The sequence below is a fragment of the Anneissia japonica genome, unplaced genomic scaffold (assembly GCF_011630105.1).
Source record: "Anneissia japonica isolate Jap-2015-1 unplaced genomic scaffold, ASM1163010v1 scaffold287765_len193233_cov156, whole genome shotgun sequence".
Classification (NCBI taxonomy): Eukaryota; Metazoa; Echinodermata; class Crinoidea; order Comatulida; family Comatulidae; genus Anneissia; species Anneissia japonica.
Window position 1 is genome coordinate 56,954 of NW_022689149.1, and position 13,504 is coordinate 70,457.

Here is a 13,504-nt window from a genome sequence, read left to right on the forward strand (position 1 = left end):
TTATCTAAATGTTACAGTTTTTGTCAATTTTGGACATTTCTTTAAGAAGTGAAAAAACACTGACTTTCTGACCTTATTGAAAAAAAAAAACATGCACTATATATATTTTTGTGATCATCCATGTAAATAACCAGGTATTAAAGACCAGCAAAAAGAAATTGTGTAAAAAATTCTGTTTGGAAGATACCATTATTTACAAAAGGGGGTTTTCTCAAAAATATATATTTTTTAAAGTATGCCTCAGAAACGTAATTTATTATCTGTAACTTCAAAAGTGGTACAAACATATCAACCATCTTTCGTATTTTGATAGTCAATGGTTGTTTAAACAATAATCAAGAAAAAAAAGTTGTGGGTAATTTACACACGCGGATGAGGTATTCCCCGAAAAACGGCATTTTTTGAATAAAAATTATATAATTTTTTACTAAATGGATAATACTAGAAATCAACGTAAATATATTTCAAAATAATGTTACTATTCTAACATAAATAGTCTAACAACATGTTAAGAAATGTGTTGCCATGCTCATTTTATATATGTTAAATCTTAATTTTGTATTGTATTGCCAGAAAACATTGTTTTTATTAAATATTAAGGTAAATAATACATCTTTTTACTGAACATTTAACGCTATGAAATACTGTATAATATAATTCATTAACCAAAATAAATATAGTAACCTGACTAGCTTAATATCATTCTAAAGATATGCGTTACTGGTGCCAGAAAAAGCAGCATTTTTGCATTAAAAAATAATTTAAATACATTGATTTACTGTAAAGACAATGTTTTAATATAAAAATATAATTCATGTAACCATAATATAACTATACTTGAATTTTATAACAAAAACAAACAAGTGTTGCCCGGTTTTTTCAAATATGTTAAACTCAATATTTTTCTGCATTGCATGCAAATCAAACAACTTAATTTAACTTTCTGAAAACCAAACAAATTCAAACACCACACTGACAAAAGCAATCCATGATAAATTCGGTTTCAAAGACGAGTTATGATTTTCAACTTAGGAATGATTTTCAACTTAGGAAGACTCAATTTAATTGTTGAATTCACCATGAAAAGTTAATTGTGCCATATACAATTGGATGTTAAAGTTTAACTGTTTTGTGGACAAGCATTTGGAGGTTGTATATGGCGTTTACTCTTTGGCAGCTTAAGAACATTCATCTGACTTGTCAACCGTTTAGTAGCCTACAGTATATCTACTGCGTCTTTCTCTTGAAAATAGCTTTACATCTTTTGCTCAGATATTCTGATGGTTTAGATAACTAACTTACTCGTCGTCCTAGCTATTCTTGTGTCTTTCTCAACCTCTGACACTGACTATTTGGAATTTCTTTTGAACATTATTCTTTTTGTTGTTTCTGAAAATCTTGTGTTTTTTGTTGTTTTCTTTTAATGCAAAGGTGCGTATTTAATAAGTGTTGAATATCTTTTCAGTAAAATTCTATCAGATTACTCATCATATTTTTCATATCCACACTTATTGGCTCAATATTGTAATACATGGTACAACACAAGATTTAAATATTTCACTCCATTCAGTTTTTGTCCAATTGTTCAGTTTTATGATCACATTTGTAAATATCTATCTCGCTTAGGAATACAACAATCAGCCTTAATTCTTACCGCCTACTTGTAGAGCTGCACGTTTCAAATATCCATTTCTTCCATATTCTCTAATATGTCTATCCGTCTTCTGCCAACAATTCGTCCATTTGTACTACTCTGCTACATTGATCTATTGTTTATTTTTTTATGATTTTTTGGCCATTGCAAATATATATTGATCATTTTAAATGTAATGTTTCTTGTATGGCAGATAATAGCCGACTGATGGCTTTTTGGATCAAATAAAAATTTAATTAAAAGATTAGACTTTAGAAGATAAAAAGCTACCATGGGAATATGCAAGTGTCAGTTGAAACTCTATTAGCATAACCTAAATCTGATTTGTCCAACATTGTTTGATTATCAGGTCTGTATTCAAATTCCTGTAACTATCTGATTTTCTAGTGCATAGAAGCTTATGTGGAACTTTATAAATAATAATAATAATAATAATAATAATAATAATAATAATATGATGTTATATTTATATAGCACTTAACGCCAACCCCGGTCATTGGATTAAACGCCTATGGAACACGAACTCAAGGTCCCTGGGGAAGTATTCTATAGCGTTGCAGCAGATACATCAGCACATTTTGGCAATTAACCCATACCAGGTACCCATGTTTACTCCTGTGTGGAGAGAAACAATGCAGATACAGTGCCTTGCCCAAGGACACAAGTGAAATGAAGAGCGAGGAGATTAAATCCATCTTCGGGACAGAAAAACAAATGATTATTAACGTGTCCATTTCCAAGTTGGCCTTGTGCACAGACTTGTAGATGTTGGCGAACAGGTTGATTAGCGACACATTTGCAATAATCATTTCTTTAAAAATTCAATTTTTTTTTTGGTGGTTCAATGCACAACAAAAGACACTATGGTATAATTCAAATTTGTTTTTTCACTTTCTAAACCAGGCCAAATGTCATAATATGCCCTCCATACTCAAACTCCTGTAGTTGTAAATTTTAAAAATTATTAAGAAGGCTTATTCCACCCCAATTGCATATGTTGGCCTACAACTTCTGGAATCTTGCAGGGATTGGAATTTATGCCTATTTGGTAACTTATGACTTACAAAACTCAGAGTGGCGCCATCGGGGTTGGGGGAAGGGGTAGGGGAGACATTAATAATAGACTATAAAATGAAATAAAATAAGCTATTGAAACCCATAAATGATGTAAAGGGACCACCATCTGGGACATAGGACTTATTGTCTGGCAAATCTTAGCACACCCCTACCACGACCACATATTAGGTTTATATTTTTTCACAGTAATGCCTGACTTGTCCCGACAAGAAATGGTAGGTTTGCTGCATGATGTTGGTTAGGGAGCAGAGGGTGTTTTTCAGGGACTGGCATTCCCAGGCAGGTTAAGGTGCTGTGTCTAACTGGTGACACCTGTGATGCTTGAGGTTGAATTGTAAATGTAATATAATGGCAAATAAATGAGACTCGTATACACCAGTACTGTTAATATCTCTCTGTCCATTTATTGTACCCCCTCACATGTGCCCTCTCTACATCCCATAATGATAAAACCGTTTCCAGGAACTTTCTGTCCCAATTAGCAAATTACACAGTACTACATCTCAAACTCCTGTAGTTGTAAATATTAAAAATTATTAAGAAGGCTTATACCACCCCAATTGCATATGTTGGCCTACAACTTCTGAAATCTTGCAGAGATTGGAATTTATGCCTATTTGGTAACTTATGACTTACAAAACTCAGAGTGGCGCCATCGGGGTTGGGGGAAGGGGTAGGGGAGACATTAATAATAGACTATAAAATGAAATAAAATAAGCTATTGAAACCCATAAATGATGTAAAGGGACCACCATCTGGGGCATAGGACTTATTGTCTGGCAAATCTTAGCACACCCCTACCACGACCACATATTAGGTTTATATTTTTTCACAGTAATGCCTGACTTGTCCCGACAAGAAATGGTGGGTTTGCTGCATGATGTTGGTTAGGGAGCAGAGGGTGTTTTTCAGGGACTGGCATTCCCAGGCAGGTTAAGGTGCTCTGTCTAACTGGTGACACCTGTGATGCTTGAGGTTGAATTGTAAATGTAATATATTGGCAAATAAATGAGACTCGTATACACCAGTACTGTTAATATCTCTCTGTCCATTTATTGTACCCCCTCACATGTGCCCTCTCTACATCCCATAATGATAAAACCGTTTCCAGGAACTTTCTGTCCCAATTAGCAAATTACACAGTACTATATCTCCCCCTTTCCAGATTTAAAACTCATGTATACCTTACCCAAACAACTAAAACAACTATAAACTACATAAACAATAACATATTTCAACACCTGTGAGTGACCAACTCACTACACTATGAACCTCGCCATACAAGCTTATATTTGCTCTATTAGACGCTGTAGTCGGAATCTTACCCTTCCCGATCTACGGGGTTGTGGGGGAACCACACCAGGTACTTCATAGTCCTGATCTATAATGCCATCATCATCAATACCATTAGGGCTGGTGATTTTAGCTCTGGCGGGCAAGTCAATTTTTTTGAAATGGGAGTAGTTCCGGGTAATTGTTTTTCCATTGGGAAACTTAGCAGTTAACATGTCATGATTCTTCCCAATGGCGTTTTATTAAAGGGTGAAGTAAACTTGCTAGCTCTAATCTGCTTAACTAAAACTATGTCCCCTGCTTTGATTTTATTCTCCTTAATTTTTCTCTTTTTCTCTGCATTTAACTTAATGTTAATTTTGTTCTTTTGGTCATTCTTCCTTAACAGTTCATCATTTCTCTCCCCCTTGGAAAAAGAAGGGATTTTAACATTAATTTCCCTGCCCAGCAGTATAGTTGCAGGAGCATAGCCAGTTGTGGAATGAGGGGTTGCCCTGTAATTGCGGAGAAATGCAACCATGTCCTGTTTCCAATGATTGGAGGTGAGCAGGACTTTCCGGAAAGTACGCATGAACCTCTCTACCCCCCCGTTAGCCTCGGGCCAGAGTGGGGTAACCTTTCTGTGTTTAAAACCGAGATGTTTTGCAAATTTAGCAAAGTTGTCACTGTTAAAGGGTGGACCGTTATCCGTCTTTACCACTTTAGGAATACCAAACATGCCGAACACTTTATCTAGGTTAGGGATGATAGCAGCAGCAGAGGTGGACGAGACCACCTCTACAACCGGGTACCGTGAATATTCGTCAATAATTACCATAACATAATCATTACCTACATGACCGAAATCAATGCTTAAGTTTTCCCAGGGACCATTCGGGAGATCAGTCATTTTGAGGGGGGCACGCACTGTCTGAGGTGTTGCTGCCTGGCATAGAATACACTCTTTAACTACCACCTCACAAAGCTTGTCAAGCTTAGGGAACCACACCTTTGACCTGAGAAGTTTCTTTGTCTTGGCCTCCCCTTGGTGACCCTCATGTGCAAGATCTACCATTTTACCTTGTAGGGCATTAGGGACTACAATCAAAGATCCCCTAAGCAACAATTTATCATTAACACTGGTCAACGCATGCTTTACATTTTGAAATTGTTGGAGAGTACTTAAATCTACATCACTAACACCTTCAGCCTCCCGTAAATCCCATTTGCCAGTTGATAAAAATTTAAAGACGCATTGCAGTGTGTGATCGCTTTTCGTAGCCTCCTCAATTTCTGCTAGGGATATGGCATTTGGTGTGGATGTTGCAACACACATATTTACAAAAGCATTGGCACTTTTGGATACAACGTTATCGTTACAACCATCATCCACAGCATGGCGAGACATATAGTCTGCCGGGTTGTCTGCACCTTTTTGGTAGCAGACAGTAAATGTGAAAGTTTGCAAACGGAGGAGCCAATTGGCAATGCGCAAAGACGGCTTAGACCTGGGGTTATTAAAGAGGCTGACAAGCGGTTTGTGATCAGTGAACACTCGAAAAGGTTTGCCAATTAGCTGTCTCTTATACACATCTAGATGTGTATAAGAGACAGGATCTATTGTTTATTTTTTTATGATTTTTTGGCCATTACAAATATATATTGATCATTTTAAATGTAATGTTTCTTGTATGGCAGATAATAGCCGACTGATGGCTTTTGGATCAAATAAAAATTTAATTAAAAGATTAGACTTTAGAAGATAAAAAGCTACCATGGGAATATGCAAGTGTCAGTTGAAACTCTATTAGCATAACCTAAATCTGATTTGTCCAACATTGTTTGATTATCAGGTCTGTATTCAAATTCCTGTAACTATCTGATTTTCTAGTGCATAGAAGCTTATGTGGAACTTTATAAATACCAAAAACAATAATATCATCACTAATATTAATCTGATTTGGTATGTCACTTAACAGAGATCGTACAGTCTCATTAAACAGTTCATGTGCAGTGTTTACTCCAAAAATTAGACGTTTATATCTATAAAGTCCGCTGTGTGTTGAAAAAGTGCTGATAGAACGCGAGTCTGGGTGCAGTTCCAGCTGTTGGTAGCCACTATTCATGTCTAACTTGCTGAAAATTTTAGCACCATTCATTTTGGTTATGATGTCATCCAGGGTTGGCGTAACAAATCTGTGTCTACCAATCGCTTTATTAGCTTCTCGCATATCTATGCAGAGACGTAACTTCCCACTGCTTTTAGGTACAAGAACTACTGGGTTTATCCAGGTATGTGGGCCTGGCGCCTTCTCAATAACATCGTCGCGCAGCAACTGTTCAAAACATTCGTCAACTGCTTTACGGCGATGAAAAGGTATTCGTCGATGAGACTGGTTAACAGGGTGCACTTCTGGATCAATGGCGAGCTTTTCTTGCGTGCCTTTCATTTTACTAAGCCCTGTGAAGACCTTCGGAAACTGTTTATGAAGGTTTAGACTGCCAGACTCGTCAAGTCCGCAGGTTATGTCGATAATGCTTAGATCAGCGGCTGTGTGGTAGCTGACAAGTGGACTTTGTCCATTATTAACGACTAAAAACTTAGCGAGCACAATCTTCTTGCTAGATTCAACAGTAGTGGTAAATTCACCCAGAACTTTGAGTGGAGTAGATGAAGCATATGGATAAACGGTTGCAGCTGACCTTGTAATTGGTACATGAAGTTTGGCTGCTATGTCACTATTTACAATGTTTACAGATGATCCACTATCAACTAGCATATCTAGGTTAATGTCATTGACCTTTAACATCACCTTCGGTGGCTTGGCTTTTGCAAATTGAACAGAATTGACATCGCTACTTAGTCCAAAAGAATATTCATCTTCGGAATTTGCAGAGGTATAATTCAACCTAGCATCATTCGCTGGTTGTGGAGTGCTGGCAATAGCACGGACCACTTTCTTCTGTTTGAAAGATTTGGAGCGACACACACATGCAAAATGATTTTGCTTCCCACAGTGACTGCATGACTGTCCCACAGCGGGGCAGTGTCCTTTGTGAGGGAACGAACCCCCACATATATAACAGTATGCTGCCGTTGGAGCTGACTTGGGCCTCCTATGATTAGGTAGGAAAGCATTATTCTGTTTAGGCTTAGGCCTAGCTGGTATTGTAGCAGTAGGAGCAGGCTTACTATGTGTGCTATACTACTAGTCAAAGTATGTGTTTGTTGTTGTTTACCTTCAATTTCATTTGCATGGATGTCTGAGGCTTCCAACGAACGTGCGTATGTTATTATTTTATCAAGCGTGTGTGTGGGGTCCCTCAAAGCTGCCCGTCGTAGTTTTGGAGAAGAACAATGCTGAATAATCTGTAACTTAATCTCATTATCACAGTCCACAAATGAACACGGCTTTGCAGCGCGGCGTAGCCTGGTAACGAACGCATCAATGGACTCCTTAGGTCCCTGTTGTAGTTGCCGAAATGTGTTAATTGCAAAAGGTACGTTTTTCTTGGGCTCAAAGTAAGTTTTGAGCGCTGTTTTGGCGGCATCATAAGTGTCTCCAGAGTTAGCTAATGTTTGGAAAATGTCGTAGAGTGCCTCACCCCCGTAATGGAGGAGAAGTGCTCTCTGTCGTGCAGCATCGGTAATGGCCATCGCCTTGAAAACATTTTCCAATCGTGCAGTGTACCTGTCAAATTCATGGCTGTCCTCTGGACCATTCCGTAGCTTAAATTGCGAAAAATTGGGCAGTAATGAATCCATGGTCTCGTCGCCAATGTGATGCTTGAGGTTGAATTGTAAATGTAATATAATGGCAAATAAATGAGACTCGTATACACCAGTACTGTTAATAACTCTCTGTCCATTTATTGTACCCCCTCACATGTGCCCTCTCTACATCCCATAATGATAAAACCGTTTCCAGGAACTTTCTGTCCCAATTAGCAAATTACACAGTACTACAACACCCGTGACAGAAATTGGTGTGTATAAACTGAAATTATCATAAACTTTACCCTTAAAATACCGCTAAAACAGAAAATCGACAACATTTATACCGCAAGCATTTTTTTTTTCACAACATTATTTATGGTATTGAAAAACATTTATCATTGTTCTAGTGAAAGGAATCACTGAATAAATCAGCGGAAAAAACTGGAAACTATTACTATTTTTTTTCAATTATAAGTGATAGAATTTCTGGCAACACTGCTCATACATTTTTTAATCACCCACACTTTTGTAACTAGAATTATCTAAGGGAGCATTAGAACGGCCAATTTGTAGAAAATCAGCTCTATAAAAGCACCACTTTAAGGTTTATGGGCAATTAAAGTTTGGAAGATTTTTATAATTAAAAAAAAATAAAAATACCCCTTTTTAAAAACATGGTATCTTCCAAGTACTAAATCCAAAAAACATGTAAAAATATGATACCCAATGTATTGACCTTATACACACAATCATTATTTTTGAAGAACAAACTATCAAAATATTATAAATATTGTATTAAATTATTACTAATAATATTTTTTAAAACAGCAGAAAATGACAACAATTGCCAAAAATACAAATTTACACGTTGCCATGGAAATATTTGCACAAAGTGAATAAAACTTCATATTTCATTTATCTTAACAAAGTTAGAGCCATGTGCAAAATTTGAAAGAAATCTGCCACTATTTTTTAAATTTCTTATAATTTTACAGAGAAAGAAAATCATAGTTTTGAGTTAATGAGCAAAACTATGATTTTTCTCAAGAAAAGTACAAATGTTTTTAAACTATGATTTGCTTTGGTATATTATTAAAAAAAAATTGCCACATACTTTTCATTGATTAATTGTATTATTAAGGGGTCCAAAATGGACATAATGCCATTTTTCAGGGTATTTATAACTATGAATGTAGATAAATACTTTTGAAATCGGGAATTATCTGCAAAAGTGTTTATAAACATGCATTAATAATTAATTTATTGAAATGTATGTACATATGAAATTTAATCTGTAAATTTATAACATATATTTTATAAAAAAATCTTGTTTTCCCAAAATACCGTAAGTAAAAACTAGTATTTAAAAATATTAAAATAGTTGAAACCGCAAAAACTTCTATTTAATTGAAAAACACCGAAGTATATGTATGAAATCCAAGGGTTATTGTAAAAATTGAAGGCTGGTATACTTCGGCATTATAAAATGCGGAATTTGATTGTGTACATGAAGAAAATGCGGTAAAGGGGAGGGGAAGGAGCCGGTGTTGTGAGGGGAGGTGTGAGGTAGGATAGAGTGAAAAAAGTTACAATATACATTGCAACTATTATCTTTACAATGATAATGATACAATAACAACATAGGTTATACAAATGAGTACAAACATTTTATTTACAATGCTCCGACTGTTTTAATAGTTATTTACAGGTTCTTTTACATTTTTTTTCTTCTTCTTTTATAGTTATTTACATTTTTTCTTCCACAATTGCATTACACAATGTCGTTTCTCGAAGTGGAGCATGATCTCGGTGGCGAAAATTGTGTCTGTCCATTTTTGGTTTACCACTTGGTTGCCTGAAAGAGTAATAATAATGATGATAATAACAATAATAATAATAATAATAATAATAATAATAATAATAAACACAAAACATACAATATCGATAAAACAAAAAATACTACTAAATAATAATAATAATCCAAATTTACTGCTTAATAGGTATGAAACATAATAAAATACAATATTTTACTTACTCTTTCAAAAGACTTCTACAAAGGTCTTGCGCTGTAACTTGCATTATTTCGGCAGAAGTATCGTATTAATCGCAGAATTATAAATAAACGCCGTGAAATATTGAGCAGATAATGCACTTTCTAAGAGTATTTTTCGAAATAAAGCAGTTACTAGGCATAATCTGCTAAGGATTCCAAGCTAGTTAATTAAATGTTTGTTATACTAGCATCTGATTGGTTACTTACTATCTGTCTTGCTTGAAGTCAAGCGTTCAATGCATGTATATGCAAGGTTTCGCACACAATGCCTTTTCTCAGAGTATTTATAGTGAAATTTGCAGTAAATGCCTAATTTTAACATAACATTTCATATTTCCAGACATATTTTTGGAAGTTTTATAAAAATAGGGTGATAGATAAGACATTCAAGAGTCACATAAGTTAAAAATCTCAATTTTGAAAAAAAAAAATGTACTTAATGCCTTTTTTCACAGCAGAGCAGTATATTTGTCCAAAGTTTTAGACTAGTGGTGCTATAATCGCTGTCCAATTCAATGCACGAGTGATATATTCCTGAACAATAACATTGGTACGTCCGTAGCGATCGCCGAACTCCTTCAATATTCCATCATAAGCAAAGGCCTTGTCAAGATGGGCAAGACCAATTACGATTTTCTTTGCTTCACCAGCCGTGTATTGCTCCAAGTAGTTATATCGTTCATCTAGCCAGTTACAATACCTTTCGATTCTCGTGCACTAAATGTCGTTTAAATGTCTAGTACTCTATCGGACCTGTACTAAATTTTAACAGGTCAACCGACCGTAGGCTTTTTAAGTTCTTTCATGAAGTCGGACATGCATGGTGTGCCTATGAATGCACTAACGTTTGTCAAATGATTTGAACATACGCGTTTGACGTTTTCCTTTGGCTGTTCTTGGCTATCACATAATTCTTCATTTGGCGTGTTTTGCAAGATGAATTCGGTAGTTTTCCTAGTCGCATCAATAGGTGGTAGATTACTCAGCATATTGTCATTTTCGTGACCATAAGAACAGTTGGATTCATTATCCCAAATCACAGCGTTAGCTTCTGCCATGGTACATTTTTGCTTCCTTTTCTAAAACCTTACGTACAGCTTTAGTCTCCATTCCATTTTTTCTCTTATTTGACCTTTTTACTCACAAATTCTTTCTTCGCCTTATATTATGCTCTTGCTTGGAACAAATATATTCGATATTCTGATTCTGACACTCCGTGCCTCTTCTTAGTGGGACATCCTTTACAACGTTAACGATTAACGATGTTCAAATTGATTCACTAATTCTTTGCAAATGATGTGAGTGCGCAAATTAACAAGAAAAACATCAAATTCAAATTATGCGCTAACTCTAAACTACTTCATTAATACTTCTTCAAAACAAACATAACACAATATCCGCATTTACTGGTAACAGGCAAACTAGCATATTGAGCTATCAAACCGTAAGTATACACGTTAAGCGTAAAATACAGCGTAAAGTCAAGCGTAAAGTTAAGCGATTTGAGAAGAATTATGGAAATATAAAAGGGACTCAACCTATCGTTTCGACACTCAAGAAAAATATCAAGTGAATGATTGTCTTCCGCAAATGTAGATACTTGTATTAAAATGCTATATCTACCCAAGCACGGAAATACCAATCATCTGATATTATAATACAGTAGTCACCTTATTCTAAAAACACAACTTTCATAAAAAATAAACTGTTTGTTTCGGTCTAACCCTGCTATTTTTCAAGCCTAAACAATAAGGAATACAGTGCGTCAAAGTACTGCCAAGATTAAATAAAGCAAGCATAATCGCTAATCTATACAAAAGTTCTTAATGGTTGTCGTTGTATCTACAGTGTAAAATAATACAGTCTAACTAAAACATATACGTTTTAGATCTGCGGCGGCTACATTTAGTATGTTAAGACAAAAACACGCCACCACCACAAATATTTATTACATATTATTATGCTAAATTGTTTTGTATTATTACGATCATTACATACCGAGGCGATGATAAATATTTTTTTTTCTTTTTTTGATATTCATGATATTCAAACATTTAAAAAGCGAAACAAGATTTCTAATTGACACCTTTAAACAATCTAATTAAATAAATTAAAAATAATCAAAGCTGGTGTAACATGATAAGAATCGTTATGTACTCACCTGATGCTGACGTCACAACAATTGTCGACCTGGTTACCAATATAGACTTAGTAGCTTCAAATGAAAACACGCCAACTGTTTGAGAGCTTTGTAAATCTCTAACACCCAGAAAAACAAAATTGTCATGTATCCTGTATACTATTTTGCTTGGTGTGTCAAATATTTTATTTCCTGGCATGTTCCTTCTTCTATCATTCCTTGTGATGTCATCACCTGAATATCCAGTATCAGTCCAGGTTACATTTTCCTTGTTATTCTTGTTTAATATGCCTATTGATAAATCTGTTGTTTTGCTATTTTGAAGGGCGTATCCACGAACATTTGAACTGTGTGGTGATTCTGAGTAGAATGTTATATCCAGTGGATCTTAAAAATTAAAAGATTTTCTAATTACAAGATGAATTGAAATGCAATGTTATTTTATAGTACTACTTACTAAATGAAAAAAAAAAGAAAAACTTATATCAATTATGCATGTGGTCATAACTGGAATATGAAGCAGCGTGTAAGCAAATAATATGTATTGCTTTTTATGAAATCATTACAAAGAAGAGACAAAAGTGTGGGAAAAGTAAGAAAATTAAACATAGGCCATTTTGAACTGTGTGGTGATTCTGAGTAGAATGTTATATCCAGTGGATCTTAAAAAATTAAAAGATTTTCTAATATTACAAGATGAATTGAAATGCAATGTTATTTTATAGTACTACTTACTAAATGAAAAAAAAAGAAAAACTTATATCAATTATGCATGTGGTCATAACTGGAATATGAAGCAGCGTGTAAGCAAATAATATTTATTGCTTTTTATGAAATCATTACAAAGAAGAGACAAAAGTGTGGGAAAAGTAAGAAAATTAAACATAGGCCATACCAAAATACACAAAATATATGAATATAAGTCTATATAAGTTTAAGTCAAAGTGGCAACTTGTGACAAGTGCGTGAAAATGTAGTAATCTTATTCACCGATTTGTAGAACACGGCGGTTTCAATATAGACAATAAGTAGTGAGCCCTCTGTTGGTCACTATTACACATTTTAGATATTCTCGTAGTTGGGGGCGCTAACGCGGAAGCAAAAATTTCATTATTCTCCATATATGGGTTTTTAAATGACCAACCAACAGCTTTAAAATTAAAAAAGTAATGAATATTCATGATATTATCAAAGAAGACATGCTAAACAGTTCCGTAGTATAACATAGGTACGATGTCATGGCTCCTGATTTTACGTGGGAGTATTTGAATTTATTCCATGTTTTTCACCCAAAATTTAAGAAAATCTGGCATGTAAAGTTTACATGGCATTAAATAATTTTTGCAAATTTTTGAAACATTGCCACTTGCTCCATGTTATTACTATTTGACTTCTGCATTAAAATTTTATTTAAGTTTAAAAATGACCGTGTCTGGCCTTTAAAATACACGTGTTTACCCTAGGCAGGCCTAGTTATGGCGTAATAAATAACACAGACAAGATAACTATATATGTTTTTTAAAATATAATTCAAATGTTTCTAGCAGTCTTCCCAAAAATAGCCTACGAAAGATAGATTGAAGTCAGTGT

The 13,504-nt window shown here is 34.8% G+C and overlaps 1 protein-coding gene across 1 annotated transcript in view; it reads right to left on the reverse strand.

Annotated features, from left to right (window-relative positions):
* Positions 1 to 13,504, reverse strand: part of LOC117124556 (angiopoietin-1 receptor-like) — a 35,224-nt gene that overhangs the window by 10,704 nt on the left and 11,016 nt on the right. Inside the window, exon 2 of the mRNA XM_033270826.1 lies at positions 11,936 to 12,301. Within this exon, the coding sequence (XP_033126717.1) occupies positions 11,936 to 12,301 (366 nt within the window). The remainder of the gene's footprint in view (positions 1 to 11,935; positions 12,302 to 13,504) is intronic.